At 33.1% G+C, this 27,471-nt stretch overlaps 1 protein-coding gene across 5 annotated transcripts; it reads left to right on the forward strand.

Annotated features, from left to right (window-relative positions):
* Nucleotides 1–660: 660 nt before the first annotated feature.
* LOC148621911 (uncharacterized) lies at nucleotides 661–27,390 on the forward strand. Of its 5 annotated transcripts, none has more exons than XM_088576759.1 (9): nucleotides 661–807; nucleotides 5,896–6,005; nucleotides 7,064–7,111; nucleotides 7,841–8,800; nucleotides 8,965–9,343; nucleotides 16,591–17,426; nucleotides 17,718–17,819; nucleotides 19,273–19,374; nucleotides 20,561–27,390. In XM_088576759.1, the coding sequence occupies exons 2-9, from the start codon at nucleotides 5,933–5,935 to the stop codon at nucleotides 20,740–20,742; spliced, it is 2,682 nt and encodes an 893-aa protein (XP_088432885.1). In that variant the 5' UTR covers nucleotides 661–807; nucleotides 5,896–5,932; the 3' UTR covers nucleotides 20,743–27,390. The 5 variants fall into 5 exon arrangements, with proteins under 5 accessions (XP_088432885.1, XP_088432888.1, XP_088432886.1 ...); XM_088576762.1 differs by having other exon boundaries at nucleotides 728–872; XM_088576760.1 differs by lacking the exon at nucleotides 661–807 and adding an exon at nucleotides 908–1,033.
* Nucleotides 27,391–27,471: the final 81 nt, after the last annotated feature.

The following is a 27,471-nucleotide window of genomic DNA, read 5'->3' on the forward strand; positions in this document are numbered from 1 at the left end:
CCATTGCCAAAGATCATTTCTTCTCCGCATGAAAGTTATCTTACTCTTGCAGCAATAAAATCATGAGGGAAGTATTACAAATAAAGAATCATTCTTTTATCATAACCATATGTTTAGTACGATAGAAAACATATATTGATGTTTTAGGCGTCAGAAAGAAAAAAAAAAACTTTCTTTTTTTGTATCGACGTAACAAAATGTCGTGTCATTGACTCATTTGTTACCCGAAAATGACAAAACACGTATAAAGCCCATACAAAAATGTCAAGCGGACGCATAGTAACATTGCTACAAACAAGAGAGTCTGGAGGACAAGGGTATATCAGTCATTTACGAAAGGAAATGTGTCAATGACGAAAAGTGAACCTTAAAAAAACGTAAGAAAAAGTAATTGTTGTGCTATTTTTATACTAAAAAATGTATCAGTATATATTGACACCGCCCATTTTTATCCTGATTAGGGGTGGGAGGAGTGGTCGAATGGAATTTGATGTTGGTAAAAAAATTGTGCAAGCGCAAAATTTTCAGCGGCAACTGAAATACATGTAAATATTTTTTATTTGAAAATCTGTCTTGTTAAGATAATGGCTATAATATAGAAAATTTTCGTGTTACGAGGTTACACAAGGTCCGAAATAACTACATCCCACTGTTTCGGATTTCAGGAAATTTCTTCGTCTGGTTTCCGAAGTTTTGATATGTCGTATTACATATCATACCAGTGTTGAAAATCTAAAAATAGAACAAAAACATTGTGGAACTTTTGGGATCAACCAAATCATTTTACAGATAATTACGTCTTTACATGTAAGTCGTACACACTATGTAATCAAAACGAACCGAATGTCATAGAATTTTGCCAGTAACAGTTGGTGAGAAGAATAGTTTGTGTCAACTTTCCCTTTCAAAAATTAGTAATTAACTCTAAACCTTGCCTTGGATTGTGTCACCAGTATGACTTTCCAGATTGTTTTGATACTTGTTCCAATAACTTCCGGTTTGGTAATCCTCATGATAATGGGAAATCTTTGGAGTAGGTTGTTATAACTTCTAGAGTAATCACAAATACCAATTAAATGTTTCTTTTTTAAAAGGAAGTGTGCTTTTGACATGTTAGGATACGGCTTATAAGTATTCCTGTAAGCATTTTTAGTTGCTATGTTATGTATGATTCTAGTTTGCTTTTTTTTTCTGTTCTCTTATCAGGGGCATATCATATAAAAATAAATGTATTTTTTATTTATCATTCTTGCTAATGATAACACAACTAAAATTGTCATATTTTTAGCCAAAAATTTGCTGAGTGCTGTTAGGAACTGGTCACTCCTATCAAAAGCTATAAGCTTTGACACCAGTGTGTTGAGACAGGTATACCCCTGAAGAAACATTTTTCATATCCCAAATCAGTCTCAGAGATGCTTGTTCCTATTGAAACTTGATCTGATTTTCATACTCATGATTTATATTGTACCATGAGATGGAGATGATGCATGCACCATAAAAAAACCTTTTCTGTCAACTTGCAGATTTTTTTGCTCATAGTAATTGTTCATGTATATTAGTTCCTTAATTTTCATTTTGACATTTTATTTATCACTTCTCTACAATTTAGCTTTTTTTGATGAACATGTACATGTAATGTTAAAAAATTACTGTGTCTCCCCAGTCTTTATGTTGGGAAAACTTAGAACCCGCAAACTTTATTTGATTGATTCATAGGAAAGAGAAAATATGCTAGAATTTCTTAAGAAGGGGATACATAATTATTTAGTCATAATATTTTAAATATTATTCTTCACAGCTTATTAATGTGGCCCTTGCCATTCTACACATTTTCTCATTCATTACCAATTCGATATAAATTTCATTATAAATGTGCAGAAATGTAAGGCTAATATATTTAACACTGACAACTTCTTGTAGGAGTTATGAAACCTTTTCCAACAGTATTCAAGGTTCCTCACACTTTTTTGGCTTGTAGGAATAATAACATGTAAACAATTACTGATGGAGAGAAACTGTAAGAACATAAACAAAAACTGTACATAAATACATGTATAGGAACTGCAATTTATTATCACTTCTGACTTAAAGAAAATGAATTGAAAAAATTGTTCATGTTTACAGAAATTGGGCAATAACTTTTACTAAAAGTCATCAGATTTAACAGGACAGATGAATTTGGAGATTATTTCAAGACGTTATTGCCACTTTTCTGTCAGGGTTGATGATTTTTGCATCAAGCATTGATGTACATATAGTGAACAACACACATGCTTTTGCAATGTGTATTATAGTCATCCAGTGTCCACATACATTTTGGTGTCTGGACAATATTAAACATGACTTTAAGTGAGTGGATCTCTTTTAAATTGTACCAGAAGGTGTCATATCTCAAAAGGAAGACTGGGATCGATTTTTTGGGGTTGTGACTGAATAAAGGCCCAGAAACAAGTATTATTATTATTATTATGTCCAGACAGTAGCTGCTGAATGAATTTCTTTGAAATTGTTTCACAAGCAAAGCAATACATACAAAGAATAGCTATGATTGATTTTAGGGTAGGATTGTGACTGGGAGTCAAAGACTCTACTACTGTCGCTGACTAGCATACTTGTAGGTGGAAAAGAAAGCCGAGTGTGTAAGTCTTTCTTGTCAGTACAAAGCCTCTACCAGTCTAAGACCTCTACAGTGCCTCCTCGCGACAGCACACGGTAACTAGGGTCTAGTATCCTAGGCTAAACTGTAGAGGATCTCGGAGTATCAAGGACCCTAGAGATGCAGTGTGTAGGCCCATCGGCGTGTAGATACGCCCTAGCACTCATCAACCTTGATCCAGCTATGGGTTAAATAGCATCACACTACTGCCTTGTAGAAGGCTTTGGACAGTCAAAGGCTATGGGAGAAAATCCGTAAAGATGGTACTCGTTAGCATGGTGATGCATCCATCTAAGGGAAGGACCCCCCTACAGAAAATCTACTGGTCCTCCAAGTTATGAGGGTTAAGCTTAGGGCTAACAACCCTAACTTGTAAAAAGATATGTTACGGAAACAGCAACGAAGAAAAAATCTACAACTGTGGAGGAGAGCCCCTAATGCACCAACAGTGGAGCTTTAATGACTGTAGGAAGAAAAAGCCGAGAGGAGACTACCAACATGACTAGGGAGGCCCTCAACATGGTAAAAACCAATACAAACATCAGGTGTTGGAACGTGAGAACGATGTATGCAACAGGCAAGCTCGCACAGATAACAGCTGAGATGCAACGGTACAAACTACAAATTTTAGGTGTCAGTGAAAGTAGATGGACAGGATCTGGAAAAATAAAAACAACAACAGGCGAAACAGTACTATACTCCTGAAGAGAAGATGGGAAACATCAGGAGGGAGTAGCCATCATTCTAAAGAAAGGAGTAGACAGAACCCTGATGGAATGGAAACCAGTCAGCAACAGATTGATCATGGCTAGACTGAGGGGTAAACAAGTTAATATGACGCTACTTCAGTGCTATGCTCCAATAAATGATGCCAGCAATGAAGACAAAGATGCATTCTATGAGCAACTTCAACAAGAGTTACATCAAACCCCACATCATGACATCAAAATAATCATGGGTGACCTGAATGCAAAAGTAGGCAATAACAACTTGAACTTTGAAAGAACATGAATGTGGTAGTATGAATGAAAATGGTGAAAGATTAACTGACTTATGCAACATCAACAACTATGTCATTGGAGGCACACTATTCCCTCATAAGGATATCCACAAGTTAACGTGGTATTCACCAAACTTAAGAGACAGAAATCAAATTGACCACATCATGATAAATGGAATGTGGAGACGATCTTTGCTAGATGTAAGAGTCAAAAGAGGAGCTGATGTAGAAAATGACCATCAACTTGTTACAGCAAATATCAGACTCAAGCTCAGAGCAGCTGGAAAGAAAGTTACAACCACTTGTTATGATACAGAAAAACTTAACATCTTGAAGGTAAAAAATGACTTTTCAATAATAGAAGAATAGATCATCTCCAAATTTACCTGTCAAAGACAAACAGGGTAACATATTAACCTCAGAAAGTGCTCAAGAAAAAAGGTGGACAGAACATTTTGAAGAGTTAATTAACAGGCCACCACCTTCTCAAGAACCGGAAATTAAAGATGCAGAAGTAGAGCTTGACATAGATATAGAACCACCAGAAATATCTGAAATCATAACAGCAATCAAAAGTCTGAAAAGTGGCAAAGCACCAGGTAGTGATAATCTCAATGCAGAACTCTTTAAAAACGATCCATACCTATCCGCAAAAATTCTCCATCCCATCTTCCAAGATATCTGGAATAAGACCAAAGTACCAGATGAGTGGAACAAAGGAACCATCATAAAATTACCAAAGAAAGGGTCATTAAATAATTGTAATAACTGGCGAGGTATTACTTTGATTTCTATCCCAAGTAAGATACTAGCCAAAGTTGTCATCAAAAGAATTGCAAGATCTGTAGATGAACTATTGAGAAAAGAACAAGCTGGATTTAGACCAGGTAGAGGCTGCATCGACCAAATTTTCACGCTACGCAATATTATTGAGCAGAGCACTGAATGGCAGAGACAACTCTATATTAACTTTATAGATTTTGAAAAAGCTTTTGATAGCATACATAGAAAAAGTTTATGGAAAAAAATTAGATCATACGGAATACCACAACAACTTATAGACGTCATCAAAAGTTTCTACACGAACTTCAGATGCAGAGTCGGAAACAGCAGCGACACGTATTTCAGTGTAAAAACTGGAGTCCGTCAAGGCTGTGTTATGTCATCGACACTTTTCATCATAGCCATTGATTGGGTGATGCGACAAACAACGAAAGATACACCAAGAGGCATCAGATGGAATACCTTCTCCATCTTGGAAGATCTAGACTTTGCCGATGACATAGCTTTGCTTTCTCATACCCACCAACACATACAAGAAAAGACCAAGAAACTTCAGAATTTTGCAGGACAAATTGGGCTAAACATCAACAAAAAGAAAACCGAGGTTATGATGTTGATTGTAAACACACCAACACCTATCAAACTACAGGAACAATGTCTACCTTTTACCAACAAATTCACATACCTCGGTAATATAGTTACAACTGATGGAGGTGTGGAGAGCGACATCCACCTTAGACTCTCAAAAGCAAGAGGAGCATTTAATAGCTTGCAACCTGTCTGGAGATCAGGACAGTACACTATCCGCACCAAACTAAAATTGTATAACAGTTGCGTCTTGCCTATCCTGCTTTATGGGTCAGAGTGCTGGAGGATAACAGAGTTAGACCAACACAAACTCTCAACCTTTCACACCAGGAGTCTGAGGAGGATCCTAAGAATATTTTTGCCTCTTAAGATCAGTAATCAGGACCTCCTTAATAGATGCCAACAAGAAGACATGGCCACCATCATTATGAAACGAAGATGGAAGTGGTTAGGACATGTCCTGCGAAAAGACAACACAAAAACAGCCCTATTCTGGACACCTGAGGGAAAACGCAGGAGAGGACGCCCAAAGATCACCTGGAGACGCACCATTGAAGCAGAAGTCAAAGAACATAAGAAGACTTGGGGCAAATTACAGAAACTTGCTAATGATAGACAAGAGTGGAGGAACTTCGTTGCTGCCCTACATGCCAGTGGCGTGAAGGGCAGTAAGTAAGTAAGTAATTGTGACTGGAACCTTCAATAAGGGTGACAATAAGGACAACTTTGATTTATCCTATGTCAAGTCTCAGGACTGTATCAAAGCTTAACTTGCCCCAGTTTCAGGGTTCAACCTAACTGTGCCTTGTGAAGCATTTTGTTACTTCATGTATTTATAAACGCCCTGACCATTTTTTTTTTTCAGAATGTCAGTGGTTTCATCATGTTCTACTTAGGTCATCATGAGTGATAATCTACAAACCCAGTTTTCTCAGGTATCATTAGATGCTGAACCATGGCCACATCAAGATTCAGGTACAGGTTTTAGCTTTTCCAATGACATAGTCTTGTTAATATTCAATTTAAACAGATGTACAAATAATTAGAACTCGAAAAAATTACTTTTAGGTATTTGTTCACCTTTCCCAGATTTGAATGATATAGTGTAAAATGGGAATGTAGCATACAGTTGTAACGGGAGAGCATGTTTGACTCACAAAATTATACACCACCGAGGATCGAACCCTAGACCGCTTGGTGACAAGCCATCGACAAACCAATTTGGCTAAAGAATTAATCCTTTAGCCAAGTCAATTAACTGACTCTTTAAATCTCACTACCTCCTACAATGCAGGTAGTTTATATCATATGTGTATACCTTTTTTTATTTCGGATTATGTTTAAGCAGCTAGAAATTGTTTGAATATACAATGTAGTGAAAACTGTATGACATTGTCTTATAGATGACATGTACTGTACTACATAATTCATCCTATTACTATTAGGAAGCAGATTTTCATAAGTAAATTTACATAAAAAAAGAACTCTAATTTTCATATAAGTAAAGGCTTCAGAAGCTCAGGATCATGAGGATAGAATTGGGACTGAGAAAATGAATTACAGAAATGCTGCATTTCTTTCTGAATTGGATGTTTTGCACTTTTTTACTCTAAACTCATAAAAACTGTAACATATAGTCATAAATTACAAATGTAAAAAAGGCCAGATTTCAAAGGGCTTCTGTCATGCTTGAATGTGCACTGTAACTCAGTTACAGGCATATTTGTTATTTTAAGTTTTAATTATGTATATTTTGCCTATGTGAGCATTCTAGAGTCTCAGAGCATCATCCATTTGCATGTATGTAAATTTTTTTTTTGATTTACAAAAAAAAAAAAAAAAAAAAAGTATTAACACTGTGATACAGTTCAATATTTGTTTTCAGTCTAGTTTTTCACAAATAATCATTTTATCTAGGACCACATATATGATTGATGACTTAATTGATTAAGACAATACTTTAAAACCTACTTTGTTACTTGATTTTATTTTTAAATAAAATATCTCTCTGTATAATTATATTATATTGTTAGGTTTAAGGGACAGACATGATGACCCTAGTGGAGCAAGGCCTAGAACATGTAAGTTTAAGAAGGAATATATATATAATTAAGGGTAACACTGGTCTCAATACACCCTTTCATAACAATTTTCTGAGCAGGCTCAGTTGGTACCTCAGTGAGGTAAGTGTTACATTTTCCCATGAAAAATCTATAAGTTTTCAATAAAATTTTTATGGGAAAGTGTTGTACCTACCTGGTAAAAGTACCATACTAGCTGAGCTTTCTCACAAAGTTTACATGAAATAATCTATTATAAACTTACCATGGCAGGCTTGTTTGTAAAGCACAATAGGAATGTGATCATATAAACAAGGAACAACACTTAAACAATACTTTAATCATGTGAACAGAACAAAATTATTTCAACATTAACATTTTATTATACCTCTATATGATGTACATTGTACATTTTGTACGTATAAATTAATAAGATATCTTTTGATAAAGCTTTTCAAATGAAAATGACTTAGAGTAAGCATAGAATGAAGTTTTCTGTTAAGTATTTGTCAATTATGTTGTCTGCACAAAATTTGTTCTCCATTACTAGCCTAATAATAAGTTTCATCAAGTCTTCTTTCACTGTATCAATATATTTTTGTATTGAACATAAACTATACCTGTCTAAGGGCACATGGGGCATAGGCAGATTGTAACGAACCAATCATGATCTTTATATACAATGTACAAATGTAGAATTTAAGACTAATAGATATAAACAATTCATTTACATTACTTATATTTTTGAAGGTCCCAGTCAGCCACAGACAGTATCAATTCTTCCAACAGAACAGCTGTGTACAGGCCAGGAAACTGAACGACCAAGTTACATAGGCCCAGATACCACATTCCCTTCATGGGAAGGGCTGACAAGGAAAGAATTCATTGAAAAGTTTTCAGATAAACTGCCAAAGGAGCTCAAAGTACCTTACTTTGATGTCATGTTGTTATATAGTGAGGATGATCGAGGAGTAACTGAAGATTTTAAACATCATTTAGAAAATGATATTTTCCCTGAAAAACCTGGGAAGATCAAAGCTGTTTTATATGACGGGCCAGAATTTGAAGGATTGTCAGCATCTAAGTTGCAACATTTAGAAGCTGGTTTCAAACGAAGTACTTTCACATTTGTGTATTTAACAAAACAATTTGTTGAATGTGACTGGTGTGCTTTATCTAGTGAAACTTGTTTAATTGAAGCTATTTACAACAAAGACAAGAAATGGTGTGTTGTCCCTGTGTACACTGTTCAAAGAAACAAAGCTGACTTCAGAATTCCAATGGGTCTTAATTCTCTAAAGGGTATTAATTACTACAACCCTGATGAATTCTATCGTAAAGGAGTAAGAAGACTTATAGGTGATAAAATAGTTAAACGTGAAGAAAATGAGGAAAGACGTGAACAAGAGTGTTATAATTATTTAAAGAAAAAACTTCATGAGGAATCTATTGAAGCTCAAAGAAAGGAGGCTGAACACACACTTTACATGAACAGAATGCGATTTGAAAATGAAAGAGCAAGAGAAATGTTACGCTCACAGTCAGAAAGTCATGCAGAATTTATAGAACAGGAGTCTAAGCATGTGACATATATTTCAGGGCAGCCTAAAACTGCTGGTCTCATGGAACAACCACGTCATTTTCCGTCTCATTATCCAAGAGGTCCTAGAGAACATGGTGAAATGTCTTTCCTGGATTCTCAGAAAGCAGGTAATTTTATGTTTCATTTTATAATTTCATTCCTACTTTTCCAGGTGTTTTCTGTTTCAAATGGACATTTACGAATATAATGATAATCTGATCCAATGTACTGCATGTTTTCTTCCAGTAATTTCAAAACAATTGATAGTACTAGTGTTCTATTTTGTTTTCAGAGTGGATACCGAAGCCTGAGATAGAATTAGGGTCACATCCAAGTATGTCATCAATTCCCTCTGCTAAACAAAAGGCTTGTAATCAATTTCAAAATGAACCCTCTTCCTTAGCCTCAAGCCAGTTATCGAATGACTATGCATCAGCCCCTCATATGCAGTATCCACATAACAGTCAATTTCCTGACAGGAGAGAATATACTGCTATGCCACCAACAGGAAAACCACAAGAAATACATTACCATCACCACTATTACAATCAACAAGAGAAAACACCAAAGACTTATAACATAAGTGCTGAAAATGTCATCATTGGAGAAAATGGACGAATCATTGCAAATGGAAGAAGTATAAACACTGATGTCAACAATAGTGATGAAAGGTAAGTGTTCTTCAGGTAAAACTTTTAAGGTGTTTACATTTTGTAAACTGATCATCCTCTGTATTAGAATTAATGGCTGCTGCTGAAAGATTCCTCCTTAAAACCTTTGTACATTGTATCCAATTTTTAGCTCAACTGGCTGTAGGCCATGTTAGGCATTGGCATCACTTTGCCTCCTTCGTCATTGTCGTTAACAATTTCTTCAAACATTTTCTCTTCTGAAACTACTGAATGGATTTGGATGAAACTTATTATGATTGTTCCTTAGAATATTATATACAAAATGACCGTTTAGATTTTGATTGGTTAAAAAACATGGCCACCATTACTAAAAATAGAAGATAAGAGTCAGACAGCAGATTTTTGCATATGTCTCCAAAACTGTCAGGTTTAACCAAATTTTGATATAAGTATTCAGCATGATGAAATCTATCTGTGGTCAAATTTTTGTGAAAATCTGTTGATCCATGTCGGAGTTATTGCCCTTTTTGGAGGTTATTTGCTGTTTTTGATGTTTTTAATTTCAAAAATCTTCTCAGAAACTACGACACAGATATCAAAGTCGGTATTTTTGTTTTAAGGGTTTTCCTAAATAAAATGACCGTTTGTTTTTTTTTGGTCGATTAAAAAAACATGGCCGGTGTTACTAAAATTAGAATGTAGGGGTCAGACAGTAGTTTTTTTCAATATATCTCCAAAACTCATTTAGGTTTAGCCAATATCCTTAAATTGCTGAACTGATCCTTATTGTAAGGCCTACAAAAGTCTCCAAGGGATCAAAGTTGTCAGATGACTCCATGTAAGAGTTATTGTCCTTGAGAGGTGAAAAATGACTTTTATTTTTTACAGTTTTCAGCCAATATCTTGAAAACTATGATAGATAGAATGAAACTTTTATTTGCTGAAATAATTCTTACTAAAGTCACCAGGGATCAGAGTTGTCAGATGACTCCATGTAAGAGTTATTGCCCTTGAAAGGCAAAAAAATACGTTTTTTTAGCAGATATCAGTCAATATCTTGAAAACTATACTGATTGATTGTTGGGGTTTAATGCCCGAGCAGCAATATTTCAGCTATATTCAGGCAATGAACATGAAATGGATGATAAAATGAACATGCAGTGATGATGAAATGAAAAATGGGATGGGACACAAGGACAGTGGGGTCAACAAAGTTTGGTTGTCACTGGAAATAGGAAGAAGGGGTAGGGTCGGGCAATTTAGCCTCCTGTGGCAGAGCCCTATGGTTCCTACTCCGGGAGAATACCACATAAGGGTTCTTTAACGTGCGAGGAATGTGGCACCTTTTCCAACATGTTGTACCATTATTTTGCGGTCAGGTTTTCTGTATTATGGCCTAACGACCCCAGTATGTAACATGCCAGGGGTACCCCATTTCACCACCTGGGGCACACAACCCAGTTGCTCTGTGGGCAGAGCGCCCTAGCCCCCGGCTAGGGTTCTGAGCTCTATTTAGTTGCTTCTTATGACAAGCTTAGCACTGCTGCAGGACTATTCTTTTGACACCCGGACCCGCATGGGACTGAAAACTATAGTAGATAGATTGAAACTTTCAATTGATGAAATGATCCTTATGATAAGTCCTACCAAAGTCTTCATGGAGTCAAAATTGTTGGGCAACTCCTTGTTAGAGTTATTGCCCTTGAAAGGCAAAAATTTAAATAGGTGAGCGATTCAGGCTCTTGGGAGCCTCTTATTTAATATTCATATGCCAATGTTGTTGTTTTTATGCATTTTGGTCAAATCGAATCGCATTGCTGTTGGAAAAAAATAGGTAGTAGATTGCCCATTGTGTGGTTCATCTAATATGCTGAGGATGAACCAGACAGTGGGCAGTCTAACCAGTATTGTGAAGTAAACTTATTTATTGCATTTTAACAATGGAACTTGACTTGTCAATTTAATTGACAGCTAGTCTGTTGTGATTGGTTAACTGATGGAAAGATTGAAAAAAGGCTGATGGTTGTTGACATCATAGGCTAAAAGAATGTTTATTACTTTGAATAAACTCATACAAATGTTTCTCCTGTCATAATTTTTTTATACCATGGAATTTATTTTGAAAAATTGCTCACTAATAGCAAATTGGCTTCTTTCAATGTGTTATTGCCTCACAACAGAAGAATCTATCTAGCATTATTTTTAATCCTATTTAATTCAGCTTTGCTTTATTATTGGTTATATCACTTTCTCCCATTCATTCACACCGCGTCAGTGAGTGTTTAAAAATTTGTAATTTCCCGCCACATACCGGGAAATTAAAATGTTGTGTGAAGACTCCCATGCTTACCATGCTTACCACGTTTACCATGTTTACAGTTGTTATTCATATTGTTGATCATTGAATATTTGTTGATTTACCAGTGTTATTCATATTTTAAAAGATTAGTTGGTAGTGTATCAACTAATCATAATGATAGTGGTATCAATTACACAATGACTTGATGACTGGAGGGGAGGTCCTAGATGATGAAGTTGATGTTGGGAGAATTCAGGGTGTTGTTATATTTATTTTTATGGTTTTATTCATGGGAGAAACCAATTCTCCCTAATTTCTCTTGGGTATTAAAGGATTTCTCCACTCTTGATAGTTAAATTTTAGATTTTAACTATCTCGAGTGGAGAAATCCTATAATCCCCACAAGACTGAAGGAAAATCTATATGTACTCTGACCAGTGTGTTCAGAGTAATATTCTGTTCCAAAGATGTACACAGAAGTATTATGTTCATTTTTATATGGGCATACTTGAGATTCTCACTAGACTTCAATCATTGTTCACATCAGAGATTTTTAAGGAAGATATCAATTTGAAATTATTTATAAACGAAAAATGTCAAAATTCATTAATTCATTCAATTAGCTATTCACTTTGCCAGTTTTGAATACATTGTTTTAAGGTAGATGTATATATGACACTGTCTGTTTGTCTGTGCATGTAATCTTTAATAAGTCTTAGTACAAGTATTTTAAGTCATTTAATCACTTCCATTCTGGTTAAAAATTCATTTAATCATAATCAAAATTCAAGGCTGTATTAAGCTTATATATAGTGTGCATTTTTGCCCTGTCTGTACAAGGTAAGACCTCTGTGAGTGTATCTAGCCCCTCCCCATGGAGTATTTTATTGAAAATGAAAAGAGAAAAAAGTTTGGTTATTAAAAGTTTTTGAGTGTTAAGAAAATGGTTTTTTTTTTTCCCAAGTTTATCGATTACCCTACAAGGGTAGAAATTAATGTCAAATTTCAACTAGTCAGCAGGACCAGTAGACTTAACAATCTTCTGGTCCTGCAAAAATTGGATGTGAGAAAACACATGATTAAAATGAACATTTATTGCCACCAGTACATATCTATTTAACAATCAATAACATATTCAGGGTCTAAAAAACTAAAAATATCTAGTTTATCTGTATCTGCATCATTATTGTCTTTTACCATAATGAGTTTGACTAGGTTTCCTTGCTGGTTGCCTTGAAATATTCTAGAGTTAGCAGTACTAGTGGGGTCAAAATGCTGAATGTCTTAGATGTGAAATATAATATATAATAGATCAGATAGCACATGTTGGCATAACTTTGATCTACAGTCTCTTTTTACATGTTTTCCCCTTTGTTGTCACAGACTATCTTGTGATATTTAACATTACTGTTGTCCCCGTCTAAGAGGTATTAACAGGCATGAAACAACTAATGTGTGCACAAAGTAAGATTAAAATCCAATCAGTAATGAAATTTCAACACGCCACCGGACAATTTGGTTAAGAAAATCTTCTGGTACAACTGGAATTTTATTGGTCTCAGCCGACCAGCGTTAATTTGACCCCTGATTCTATACATCAGACTATATTTAACTGAGAGATTAACAAATTAAGGTTTTCGATATCACAAGCTTGTAAAAACATTCACAAAATTTTTCAACTGATACAAGCATCTCGTTCTCAAATACTCATGTACATATACTTGTAAATGATTTATATGTGCGGATATCTCCCACCATATCTTTTATGGTAATATTCTTCACAAAACACGGCATGCATGTATTATCATTGGTTTGCTCCTAGGGTCTTTATATAGAAACTAACACTCTATTTATAAGCAGTTTTCGGCATGGCACAGGTTGTGTCCTTAATGTATAAATTATAATGTACCTTTACGAACTGATTTTTAGGCCTGTTTAATTGTATAAAATTTGTCCATAGTGACCAGATTTAATAGGGGGAAGGTAGTGATCATCACAAAGCACATGTAAAATGTACTTAAACCCTACCACATTTTTGGGTCTATCCCAAGTCTGGAATTTCTGGCTTCTGTACATGTATGTAGAGAATGTTTTCATTATCAGTTTACTTTTATGCTGTAGGAGTATATGGGGGCAACTATTTCACCCAGTATAATGTTATTTTGGGGCCAGCTGCAGCCTGCCCTGTGGTGTAAGGGTTTCCTTGTCATTTATTGAAGACCCATGGGTGGCCTTAAGTTGACATTTTTCATTCTGGTAGGGTTGCAGTCTCTTTGACATATTCACTATATCCATTCTTGTTATATTTCATTTATAAAGGGTAACTACCAGAAGAGTAACTACCCAGTCTTTTTGAAATTTAAACACATTGTTCCTAGGGACATTACAGTGGGATGTATAGTTTTCGTAGGTTTCTGCCCTACCCCTTCAAAAAATAAGGCCTAAAGGGGAAAATGGGTGCTATCATTAGATTTATTGTTGATCAGATTTTTATGATTCACATGTCAATGTGTTCCTTTTGAAATTCTGAAATTAAAAATTTTCGCAGGTTTGACATAACTTTAACTGCTTTTGATGGAACTTATTATGGTATACTACTGTCCGTCCGTCCGTCCATCCATCCATCATCCACACTTTGTACAATAACTCCAAACTCTTTATGCTATTTATGTTAAACTTTGGTCAGTTGTTTATATGGATGGAAGAAAGCTCCATTTAATTTGAGCATTTAGTCTATAGGAATTTTTGCATTTAAAACAAAGAGTGATGGTTTTTTTTTAATCCTATTCGATTTTTAGTCAGTTTTTCATAAAAAAAAGTGGGTTTGTTTTTTTCCTTTTCCACTCTAATTGAAAAATGCTTTCAGCCTTTGAAATATTCTTTGTCATAGGCACCCTTTTTTTCCTATAAATATTGATTTCATGTTTTCAATTTTTATCATTTTTTCATCAGAAAGGGAGGCAGTTTTTCCATTTCTGTGTTCAGCCAGGGGACATATCACGTATTCATTAATTCATTTATTGCCTGATTTTGAGTTGTGTTTTTATTGGATTCTTTATGAAAAAATTCCTGCCTGTATTTGTACTTCAGATATCTCTTACAGTTTTTGAGTTATAATGGGCCAAAGTGGGTCCTGCCAAAAAAATTGACTTTTTTATTTTGGTCCAATTTTGAAAATTTTTAATTGAATTTCAAATTTTGTGCTGTATTGTGTCCAAACCAGATGTTGTGTCCATAATGAACTTTCACTATGCTTAAGTTTGTCAAAAACTAATATTGCCCCAAATGAACAGAGTATGATAGCTGCAGTCATATCATGCTGTGCCTCATGAAACTTTTTTTCCATTGTTCTGATGTGGTGCTATTTACCCCGTTTTCATGTTTTTAACTTGATCATTAGTGGGAGGATCTTGATAAAATTTTGCATCAAGGTTAAATACCACAATAAGAATGTTGGTATTGGTTTTTGGGATTTTGATCCCTGCCATTTAGGAATAATGGGCTCAGAACAAATTTCAGGATTTGAATTTAAATGTACTAAAGCTGCTGTGATAAGGGGGCAACAGAATGACATATGAAACAAAGTATGTGGTTTGAAATTGTTGATATACATACATGTATGTACATATGTATTGATATACTTTTTCAGTAAACATTACCATTTCTACACTAGTATGGCTAATGTTATCTGCCAAGTATATTAGTTGTTCAAAGTTCATTCTTATGTTTATTAAGTTACAATATTCCAGAGTTTTCCATACAAAATTAATGATGTTGTGCACTTTTTTTCTGATTGGAGAATTGTGTTTTACCAGTTCATTATAATGCAAATAATCATTATTTGCATTGTTATAATGAACTGGTAAAAAATAATTTCTGAAATTACTGAATTATAAGATTTTGTTTTCTAATCTCACATACAGTCGAACCTCGATGTGTCGAACTCGGATTAGTCGAAATCTCGGATAACTCGAACTAATTACAAAGTCCCAGCAAAACTCCCCTTACTCCAATACAATTTTGCCTCGGATGACTCGAACTCAGATGAATTGAAACCTCGGATAACTCGAGGTAATCAATCAGTCCCCTCGATAGGACTTCAAGGTTAATTAACCCTGATGTCTTGAAGTCAACTAATTAGTTGGAAAACTGATTGCTTTATTACAAACCATGATTGCAGTGTGTTTTAACAAAAATTAGCGTGACTTTTAAAATTAATTTGTTGACACTCTTTATGATTTGATATGTTTATTTAATTAATTTTAAATTGAGCGTGTTGTTAAAATAAACAAATTTTATTAATAACACGTCAGAATTTACTCTAACAGTGATATTGGATATTTTGATATTTTGATAAAATTAAAAAAAAATACAGATGAACTGTAATGGTATCTGACTATTTAATTAAACATCAAACAGACAATAGTAAGCGTATTACAATGACGATATTCTATTCGCTAGAGAATTTTATATTTAATCGTAATAATTTATAGCACATGGTTTGACGATACTCCTGATTATGAATCAAACAAAGCAACTTGTTAAGAACTATGACGTTTTTGATGTAGAGAAAATAAAAAGGAAATTTCACTAAACGACTTGGTGCCGTTCAATATTTCAAACATGATTTACAACATACAAAAAAAAAATTCGATATGAAATGCAAGACATTATGAAATACCATGTAAAGTGAAGTACATGTACATGTTCAAACACAACAAATGATGTAAATGCAGAAACAACCATTGACTGAACTACTAGTATTTCTGGTTTATCCTCGACCTCAGATTACTCGAACCTCGGATAACTCTAACATTTTTGCATGGTCCCTTCGCTTCGACTTAATGAAGTTTGATTGTAATTTAATTCTTCTTGTGGCACTGTATATCTGATAATCTACTGGGACAATGTAAGAAGCTATATTTGAATATTGAAATCATAGTAGATGTACGAGTTATCTGTTATTTTATTGTTTTATTCATTCTAGACCACCTGAAGTCAGTGAGGTAATTGAAACACCGTCACGTTTAAGTGAAAGGCGGGGAAGTGGCATTACCTCTTCCACTGTGTTTCCTGACAATGGGTTTTCCACAGCAGCGACTAACAGTGGCTTTAATCCTCAAACTAATGCAGTGGAACATTCAGAAATTGAAACTAACTTTAAACAATGTCCGAGCACTAAAGATAGTGATACACACTGTAAAAGTGACGCTGATGATTTGACTAGAGAAAAAAGTTCTGCTAAGAACATAGTGCTCTCTAAAAATGAAACAAACAATGGACAAGAAGAGAATGATTGTTTGGTGAACAAAAATAAACAGAACATTGAATTCACTCCCAATATTCCTGTGTTAAAAACTAACCCTCAGAGAGCCAGTCTCTTGCCAAGGACTAGAACACCAATAAAACCATTTGATAAAGGGACATCTAATGTGCCTGTTGTTGCACGAGTTAAGCCAGTTGCCAATAGAAGAGTCCAGGAACCTGATGTTTCAGAAAATGACAATACTGAAGTAAAACAAACTTTTACTTCTCATCAAACATCTCCAAAAGTATTAAATACTGAATTGAATGAGGATGAAACTCAATTGAAGACAACAATTACCAATACTGACATTCAGCATTATACTTCAAGTAATCAATCATTTGGTAGCTCACAAAGTATTTCTGAGCAGTCAAATACATTTGCACCTCAGTCCTTTTCTTCTGAAGAGACAGAAGTTTTGAAGCTACATGATAAGAAAGGATTTCAATCTAGTCTAGAAACTGATGGCAGCCTTAGTTTGAGCCAAAATCATGCTTGTATGGGAGTATTAGCAAAAGGTATGCATTAGTGGTTGTACGAAACTCAGACAAAATCTACTTATTACTTACGCGTTCCAGTTTTTAGTGGAGTCCGAGTTGCTCATTTGCTTGTGTATGTCTGTATTCCATGTCTGGTCTTTGTCCCAGGATTACATTCTTTTGATTACCGCTATAACCTTGGTTCCCTTGATTACTCTTCCAGATGTTGAAGCAAAAGTTAACATCATAAAGAAAGCAAACTATCCTTTTTTCATAATGTTTTATTTTATTCTGATGTTTTCAGTTATTAAGCTTTTTCCTTTATTTTAGATGATTTAGATATACAAGCAGTGAAAGGATGTCAAGAAATGGGGTACACAGAAGAACAGATACATGATGCTTTACTACTACTGAGACATTCTGCTAAAAAAAGTTCGTAGTTCTAATACATTGTTTCAACTTATCATGTTGTTTGTGATAACACCAGGAACACATATTTTCCGGCGCTTTCTAGTGTCTAGATCACAAGATAAGTGCTGAGCATATCGGGTTTGTCTAGCCTTGTTGAAGGTTATAGTAGTTTCACTTTTTGTCAAAGCAATTTTAGAAATGCGGAGTTTGGATGTACAAATCTCCCCTTTTTTTTTAAATTAGAAGTATTTGATAGTGATACCTGTGTTTATGTATTTGATTCATTATCTGTCAAGTGATTGCAGTGCAGTAAATAACAATTTCATTGATTTTGTTTTTAGATTTTTGATTTATCAAAATACCTTATGTCACCAATCTATCACTGGAACTTCCCTACTATTTCTGAACACTACACAAAAATGTAGTCCAAATGTAATTCCTTTTATATCATTCAATACCTCTTTTATAACCAGTAAATATGTTTTTTGCAATTATTCAGCTCAATAATATTCTATTATTTCTACAAATAGAAAAGAGATCTAGTCTTCATATCAACTGAAGATTTGAGGGACTCCTTTTTGGCCTTAAAAGATCATATTTAGTAATAAATTTGTATTGAGGAAATTAAGTTCTTGCAGTAATGTGTCATGAAGCATAAAATGTGTTAAGCATGTTCAATTTAACACTTATCTGTCAAATTCTCCTGCCTTTCATTAATAGTTTATCATTAATAAATAGGAAGTGAAGAGCAGTGATTTTAACCAAGTAAAATTGATGGGAAAATTCAAATTTATAAAAGTGTCAAGTTTTTGGAAATCTTATGTTCATCAAGGAAATGTTTTTCATAAGCTTAAATTGGTTTTAATTGAGTACATTGTATAATAAATAATCTGTTACTGTAGATTTTTAATGTTAATGCAAATTATCTTTTAGACAGTTTTAAAAATTTCGGAAAAAGGTGAAATAGAACAAAATTTGTATTTGTGTGTGGAGTTGGATCAGAAGTATGGATTGACATCCGGTTTATATCTATTAGTGAAAAGCAGTTCTTGATATTGAATATAAAAATTGCAAATGTATGATCACAATTTTATTTTACACCATGTAGTCTTTGAAATTTTGTTCATACTACAATTTTCACAAGATGAAAAAACCTCCAGTGCTGACAGCACTTTGATTAAAAAATTGAGCTGAAGCAAGGCATCCCCACAACTAGAATCACTTTTTTCATGTTTGTAGTCCAGTGAGGGTGCATATCTGATTGTGGGAGCAAGCCCCTGTGATTCAACCAAAATTTTTAATCAAAGGTTCTTTGATATGCTGATTCTTACCATACATATATATATATCAAGATTTTGTTATTTTGGGTTTCCTTTACATGTTGGTCTCTATGAAAATTGTTAAAATAATTATACTGAATGTAGACCTCTTTAGTCATTTGTGTCATGCTTTAACTTTAACTTTCTTTTTTAAGGTAACCAGCAAAGACACCACTATTCTATAAATGAGTTGTTAGATGCTCTAAATGGGAAGACACCTATTATATCAAGTAAAAACAAAGGTGATGGAGATTTGGGTAAGGCCCATTAATACTGTTAGATTTTGTTATAATATGGCAGAGCATTTTACTGGTTGTATGATATTGATATCATTTGGTGAATTAATATAGTCTTCTGGTCTCTGCATGTTTATCCTTTCATCTGTCTATCCATCCATGTGTTCATAACTGGATTTTTTTTTAGGGTGAGGTCAGTAACTTCTCTCATAAAAATGTCTGGTACCTTTGGAAGATCATTACATTGACCATTCCTTTTTTGTCTTGCAAAATCATACAAAAGTGTGTATTTTCAATGAGCAAGTTATTGCTGAAGTGATGAAAAAAAAATTATCTTTAAATTATTTAAAAAAAAATTTTGACATAAAATTATGTAGGTATGTACAAACAGTTATTTTTAAAAAGCCACTATCGAGGGAAAGATGCTGTAAATGTATTTATTGCAGTTACCAATTTTGTAAATTCTGTGAAGTGGACATATTTGCAGATATCAATTTTCGGGGTTATCGAAAAAGAAAGTCATTATGCAGAGTTAATAATCAATTTAGTGGGTATTACTTTTCAAGTTTTTTTGTTCACCATGAAAATAGCGAAAATAAAAACTTTACAGTAATTGTTGGGATAATGTTCTATAGAAATGTAAGAATGTTTCTTTATATAAATTATGAAGAAATTCTATACCAGTACTCCAGATTTTAATAGCTTGTGTAATAGTTCAAATTCCCAGCAGAATCTTTATTAGATATTGTGAAAATTGCCAAAATAAAGGCTCAATCATCTTGAAATCAAGTTCAGTGACCTATGACCTATGTTTTTTATATCTAAATTTTACAGTATAATTGAATGAATATACTGTAAAACTTAAGGTCAACCTTGAGTAAAGTAAGAAAAATCTGTTGGCAAAATATATCAGTCGTGATCTTCCTTTTAAGCTCCATTGGTCAAACCATTTTTTATGCCCACCACATGAAGTATTATGTGATATCATCCAAAAAATCCATCTGTCTCTCCACCCCTCATAGGTTTCCAGATAATAACTTCAGATGGAGCAATGATTCTTTGCACTGTTGTTTAGTTCTATGAAACACAAGTTATGTTCAGTTTTCACCATTATGTGGTGGGGTATCATTAAATGTTTCATAAATGCCCTTTTTTTCTTTGAATGTATTCTCAAGAATATCAATGTGTACATTAATTTTATTTTTAGTTGAAGACAATGAAAACTGGGTGACAATAAAGAAAGATGAACAGTCTGGTGAATGTGTTGATGATGACTCTCCTAATGCAGAGAAAGATCAGAGCTTAAAATCTGTTAAGAAATCAGCAAGTGATACAAAACTTAATTCACAAAAATCCAAATTGAAGAAAGACGGCTGCAGAATGTCATGAGGTTTTAGAATGAAACATATTAAGTAGAATTGTTAATGTATATATGTGTATTATTATTTGAATATAATATGACTGAAAAATTGTTTCTGACTTAGGATCAAATGCTTAATGCTATTGAATTAGGGGACATAAATTTTATGCAACCACATATTAGAAGTATATATGCTTTTACCAGTTTCTGGCCCTGTTATCAAGTGATAAGTTTTTTTTAACCATTAAAATGTCTTTTAATTATTTTTTTTTATTTTAATAATGTTGTTTAACCCACACAAATAATATTGATGAGCTGTTATGTCAATATCGAGTCAAAATGCCATCACAAATTCATTTCTCTGCAATTTTCAATTATTTCTAATTAAACTGGGAGGTTTGCTATGTTTTTTTTTTTCAACCAGATAGTATTGGCCACATACTTCAACAAGCTGAATATTTTGTCAAAAATTGTCTTGGTACAATGTCTTAGACATTTGTGGTTAAAATATTTAAGTTGTGGATGCATGTGGCCAATATTTGGTGCATTGAAATATGTCATAACATTAAGCGCTGTTCCTATTTTATGTGCATTTTGCATATCAGTTTCCATGTTTGGCATAAATTGACTGGTTCTGTTAGCAAAGAAAGCACATGTTTTACTAAAAAAAATATGCAATATCCATATTGATAACCAGACAGAACCCATTTGTTGGTGTATAATAGTATGGTGCTGTTGTCATCTGCTTAGTTTCATGTGTTTATATATATGTATTTACTTGTTTTATTGAGACAAACCTATTTCGATTTAAGAGCAAAAAGTACATTATAATTGAGTTAGAGTCTTAACAGTATTGAAGGCAATGTCAATGTACTTATTACAGACAATGCTGGAACATCAAGTGAAAATGAATTTGCTTGCTTAAAAAATGTTTTCGTCAGAAATTTTTTTTTCTGTGATATCAGTATCAATGTAAATTACTATAAAAAAATACTGTTAATGAAAAATTACTGGCAGTTTTGTCTATGATTTGAAATTATATTTTAGACTCCTGCTTAAAAGGAGAGGGGATATACCATGTCATCCTTGTGGGCCAATTTGTATGTCTATCCCTGAACAAATATTGATCATATTACTCTATATGTGATTGTTTAGGTTTTTGATTTATCAAAATACCTTATGTCACCAGTCTATCACTAGAACTTCCCCACTATTTCTTAAAACTACACAAAAATATAGTCCAAATGTAATTTCTTTTGTATCATTCAATATTTCTTTTGTAACAAGTAAATATGTTTCTTGCAATTATTCAGCTCAATAATATTCTATTATTTTTGCAAATAGAATTCAGATCTAGTCTTCATATCAACTCAAGATTTGAGGGACTCCTTTTTGGCCTTGAAAGATGATATTTAGTAATGAATTTGTATTTAGGAAATTTAGTTCTTGCAGTAATGTGTCATGAAGCATAAAATGTGTTAAGCATGTTCCATTTAATACACTTATCAGTCAAATTCTCTATCCTTTCATTATTAATTTATCATTAATTTACAGGAAGTGGAGAGCTGTGATTTTAACCAAGTAAAATTGATGGGAAAATTCAAATTTATAAAAGTGTCAAGTTTTTGGAAATCTTGTGTTCATCAAGGAAATTTTTTCTTAAGCTGAAATTGGTTTAAATTGAGTACATTGTATAATATCAGTAACAACAGGAATCTGTTATTGTAGTTTTTCAATGTTAATGCCAATTAACTTTTAGACAGTTTTAAAAATTTCGGAAAAAGGTGAAATGGAACAAAATTTGTATTTGTGTGCGAAGTTTGATCAGAAGTATGGATTGACATACGGTTTATACGTATTAGGAAAAAAAAACAGTTCTTGATATTAAATATGAAAAATGCAAATGCATGATCACAATTTTATTTTACATCATGTAATCTTCAAAATTTTGTTCATGCTACAATTTTCACAAGAATCAGAAACCTCCAGCGCTGACAGCACTTTGATTGACAATAGGGTATACCCTATCATTTGATATGATTTCTAACAAATTTAACTTTCTGTTTAAAAAAAAAATCAATGTTATGACATTAGTGAGCAATAGCTGACAGTACAACTGTCTAACCAGAGTTACCGGGTATTAGTCCTTCATCAACTGGTAATGACATATAACTGTAACTTATCACCTGAATACTTGATTCATTTCAAATTGTATGCACCAAGTGCTGTTTAATTACATTATATGTTTATCATATTTTTACATTTTAATTTGTAAGTGATTTTTTGTTTTTGTTTAGTTGTATATAATTAGAGGTTAAAGTATTCGTTCTAGTGTTTTATTATTCATGTATTTTGTAATCATTGTATTACTTATTAAAGCTATTTCATTTTGAATTCCAAAATACTGGATTGTGTAAGATAAGTCTTGTCAAGGATTCTTGAAAATAATTATGTTATTTGGAGTGAAATACTTTGATAATGGTAATCTGTGATATAGAAATATAAAAATCTAGAATTGAAGCTTACTTGTCTATTTAAGGATTATTATGTTTTAACAGTTTACATACAACTGCCATAAGTCTAGTGCTACACTATATATTCAACTGTGTTTTATTTTGTAGATTATATGTATTTTGATAATTCTTCTCGAGTTGACCTTCAATTTGATGAAACGGCATTGTTGTAAATCATGACTTCCTACCTGGAAAATGACATCAACACTTACAATTGAATTTACATATGTATTTGTTTTCTGAAGTGGTAATTGAAGACTTGTGTGTGAGATTTATTCTTTGAAAATCGTGTTGTTTGTTTGCTCAAAAATGCTCTATTTCATATACTATAAATAAAAAAGTAATTGCATACAATGCATTTTATATAGCAAAACTCAGTAAGATTTTTGTCATGAAGAGAAATCTCTTATGTTTTTGTACTTTGTTCAGTTTACTATCATACATTTAATCATGCTGCATATTCACAATAATAAAAACAATGATATCATTTTGGAATAGGTAACGGTTGGTAAGTTTTGGTTGTGCAAATTTTGATAAATGGCAATATTGAAGGGAATGAAGTTTAGTAGCAATATCAGTATATTGGTCTAAGACTTAGATACATTTTGCATGCATTTTATATATCTGATATTTTACCATTGAAAATCTGGGATTCCATCCTCAAATGTGAAAAATTACTTCTTTTTGTACAAGTTGAGTATAGCAGAATGAGTGAACAGATAGTTAATTTTTCTCACAAGTGGAAGAAATTCAAGTGGAATAAATTTATGTTCCTTTATGGCCAATAAAACACTGACATTTAGTTGCAGTGTTTGAAAGAAAATGAATCCTTTACCAAATAGCTATGAAATAAATGAAATATTTTTTTTGGAATGTTGCCAATGTAAGACAGCTGCATGTGACTGGTTTTTGTCATGTTCTGCCTTTCATGGATATTGGCAAAATTTTGAAGATATTGTGACTTTACTTTTAAAAAGGAAACTAACTTTTGTTTGTAGATGTATGACACTATTTCCTGGCAGAATTAAAATCAAGATTTCCTTTGCAAGCATCTACATATAATCTATTTTATTATCAGTCTTGATTAAAATCAGACAAGAGGTGATTCATACATGTCAAAAACTCACCAAATTCACTTTTATTTCTCATTTAGAAATAATTACAGACTGCATATGAACCAGGTCTGTCATTTGATTGTTGCACTAATGAGATAAGAATTATTTAGATTGTGTATGAAATTGGCACTTGGCAAGAGTCATTGTTCTTGATTTGGTTGATTTATGTGGGAGGTGAATGTACAGTCTTAAAAAATACAGATCTGTATGCAAAAAAGACTCGTTAAGTCAAAATGTAGCATATACTGGAAAAAACGTGGCTCATTCTGTTGGTTTTCCTTGAGAATACATCGCCTCAACCCCAGGTAGTGTCTGAATTTTATATGGATTGGTACGATATTATCAGTTATAAATGTATTGACTGCCTTCATGTATAAAAAGCACCATGTATAACCATTGATGACCATGCTTAGCTTCAAATTATTGAAATGTTTTGTTTATAATATAAAATTGATCACAAACTAAAATGGACGTGATTATGTACTGTGGCATCATGTGGGGTTTTTTTTCTTTTTTTTTTCATTAGGAAATTCTTAGTTGTATATAGCGCTTTCTCATTTTAATCACTTAAATGCAAGCCTACTTGAGTGTATTTTGTATTTTAATGTCATGATTCAAAAGGGATGTACAGATTTTTTTATGACTGCAAAAAGTTTGAGGTTGTATGATGGTATGGCCCTGTCAATGTAGACACTTGTTGTCATTCTGTAGCATTAATATCAGTTGATCTTTATAAAATTTTGTAACAAGGATGGTTGATAATAATTTTGGGGTTATGGTAATTGTGTTTTGGAATTAAGGGTAAAAAAGGGCTAAAAACAAGCATTTCATAGATTTACATATGTAACTGCATTAAAAACATATGGATGTATATGATATAATTCTACAATATTCTATACCACAAAGGTCAGGCTAGGCTTGATTTTATGGTTAATACTTAAACTGTTTAAGAACAAGGGGCTAAAAAGGTGGCCAGAAACAAGGACTTTCTTGATGTCCAGACAATGTCTTGACTATAAGTAAGTGGATCTTTTTGCACCACAAGATATCATGCACAAAAATAAGGCTTGGAATTATTTTGGGGTTCTGACTTGACCCGTATTAGGAATTAGGGACCACAATGGGGTTTTAAGTTTGAATGGTGCATCTATGCTTGACCCAAATGTTCAGGGATGGACCTCTGTAGTCATAACAAAGTGTGCCCTCTGAAGCATTTCATTAATTGATATTTCCATAGTGACTGTGTTCATTTAATTTGTCAAGGCATTTTTAAAGTGATCTGATTATTAGTAAAACTTCAATACATTTATTTTTTTTGCCTTTGTATCACAATAGCTCCATTGATATGAAAATGGTGTATGTGAAAATGTTGTCAGCTATCTAATTATCCTTACAACTTCAAAATTAGAAACAATTGATAAAATCAATATTTGTCTTTTTCTGGATTACAATTCATACTTAAATCAGTGTGATACTGAACTTAATGCTTCCACTGAGTATTCTAATCAGTGGTTAGTGAATTTGGGTTTCCATTAGCATAACACAGACTTGGTCATTTGTTGAAATGATGGGTATGGGGTACCCATTTTGTAGCCACAACTCCATCTTAACCTCTTGATGAACATTTGTAATACTTTCAAAGAATTGTGAGAAGATTATGCCAATGTACAACTGCTGTCTTGATTTTTTTATCTGCATTACAGAAGGTTAACATTGATTTTTTTTTATGACCAAAAAAAAATTGCTGTCATAATGTCATGAAGCGGTCTTCATCAGTGTCTTTGTCCATAGTAAATTGGTTTTTGTGTGATAACTTGAATATTAATTTATTTTGATAAATCTCTATGATAAAATTCAATACCACAAAAGGAAAGTTGATATTGATTTAGGGATTTTTGCCCCAACTAGTTAGGGATTCCGGACAAAAAGAAGCATATTCATGATATCATGAGAACTGTGTATCTCAAGTATAAGCATCTGAATCTATGAAATCATACCATAAGGTTCTATACAACTAAGGTCAAACTGGGAATGATTCTGGGGGTTGTTTCCTAAACTTCTTAGGAATAAGTGGGTTGGAAAGTGCCATAAAGAAGCATTTTCTTTTTTCCAAACTAGCATCAGTAAAGGTGTATGGATCACTATGATATTGTTCCTCAATGTTGCATACCTCAAAAAGGAAGTTATTATTGATTGTTGGGATATTATCCAAACAGTTTGGGATTTAATAGGCTACAAAGGGGTCACAAGCAGGCATTTATGTCCATAAATGAATAATTTGCCAAAAACATGCATGTTTAGGTATGGTAAAGGCATATACGTCAAGTCAAACAAAAAGGTTCCACCCCTCAAAAGGAAGGTTTTGATATATTCAAAGGGTTTTGCTTAAACCTTTGAAGAACAGTGAACCTAAAAAGGGTAAAAAATATATTATTTAAGTTTATATAAATTTTTTTCTTTTGTCTGATTGCTTCTAGTATTTTAAAGTGCTTTGACCACTTCAATTCTTGTTAGAATCTTATGACTAATGTTTGATCACAATCCAAATTTAGTGCTGTATCCATGTCTTATGTCCATAGTTGTTCCAACTGTTCAGGATTCAACCTCTGTTGTCATATCAAGCTGCACGTTATTAAGCAATTTATGATAAGTATGAGTCTTATTTTTTTCTGTACTTCTTGATTAGACTGATTCACTTTACTTATGTACATGTAGCAGCTTCTGTTTGTGGTTGCTCTATTTAATTTGTATATAATAACATATACATGATGTTATAAATAGAGAATATTAGGTGTAAGCTTGTGGAAGTTGTAAACAAATTGTAGAAGGTTTTCTGTATCATTTTATGCAGGAATTCAGACAGTCATTTATTATAGCATTGCTTTGTTTTTGTTAGAATTGACTGTCTGTTAAAGCAAAGTTGTTACAGTGAATAAGAGTATTCATGGTCATGTGTAAAATAAAGTCTATAATTATTTTAATAATTAATTCAATGATTTATTTTGTTGTACTACTTTTTCAGCTGTAAGTAAACATTTCAATAGGTGTATTACCATTTTTTATCTATTGTCATCACTTGACTGATGTAGTGGCTTCATTACTTTTAAACAAGACCAATACAACCTTGACC

This window comes from Perna viridis, chromosome 3, assembly GCF_037379345.1.
Source record: "Perna viridis isolate PV_CMFRI_1.1 ecotype Kerala chromosome 3, ASM3737934v1, whole genome shotgun sequence".
Lineage (NCBI taxonomy): Eukaryota > Metazoa > Mollusca > Bivalvia > Mytilida > Mytilidae > Perna > Perna viridis.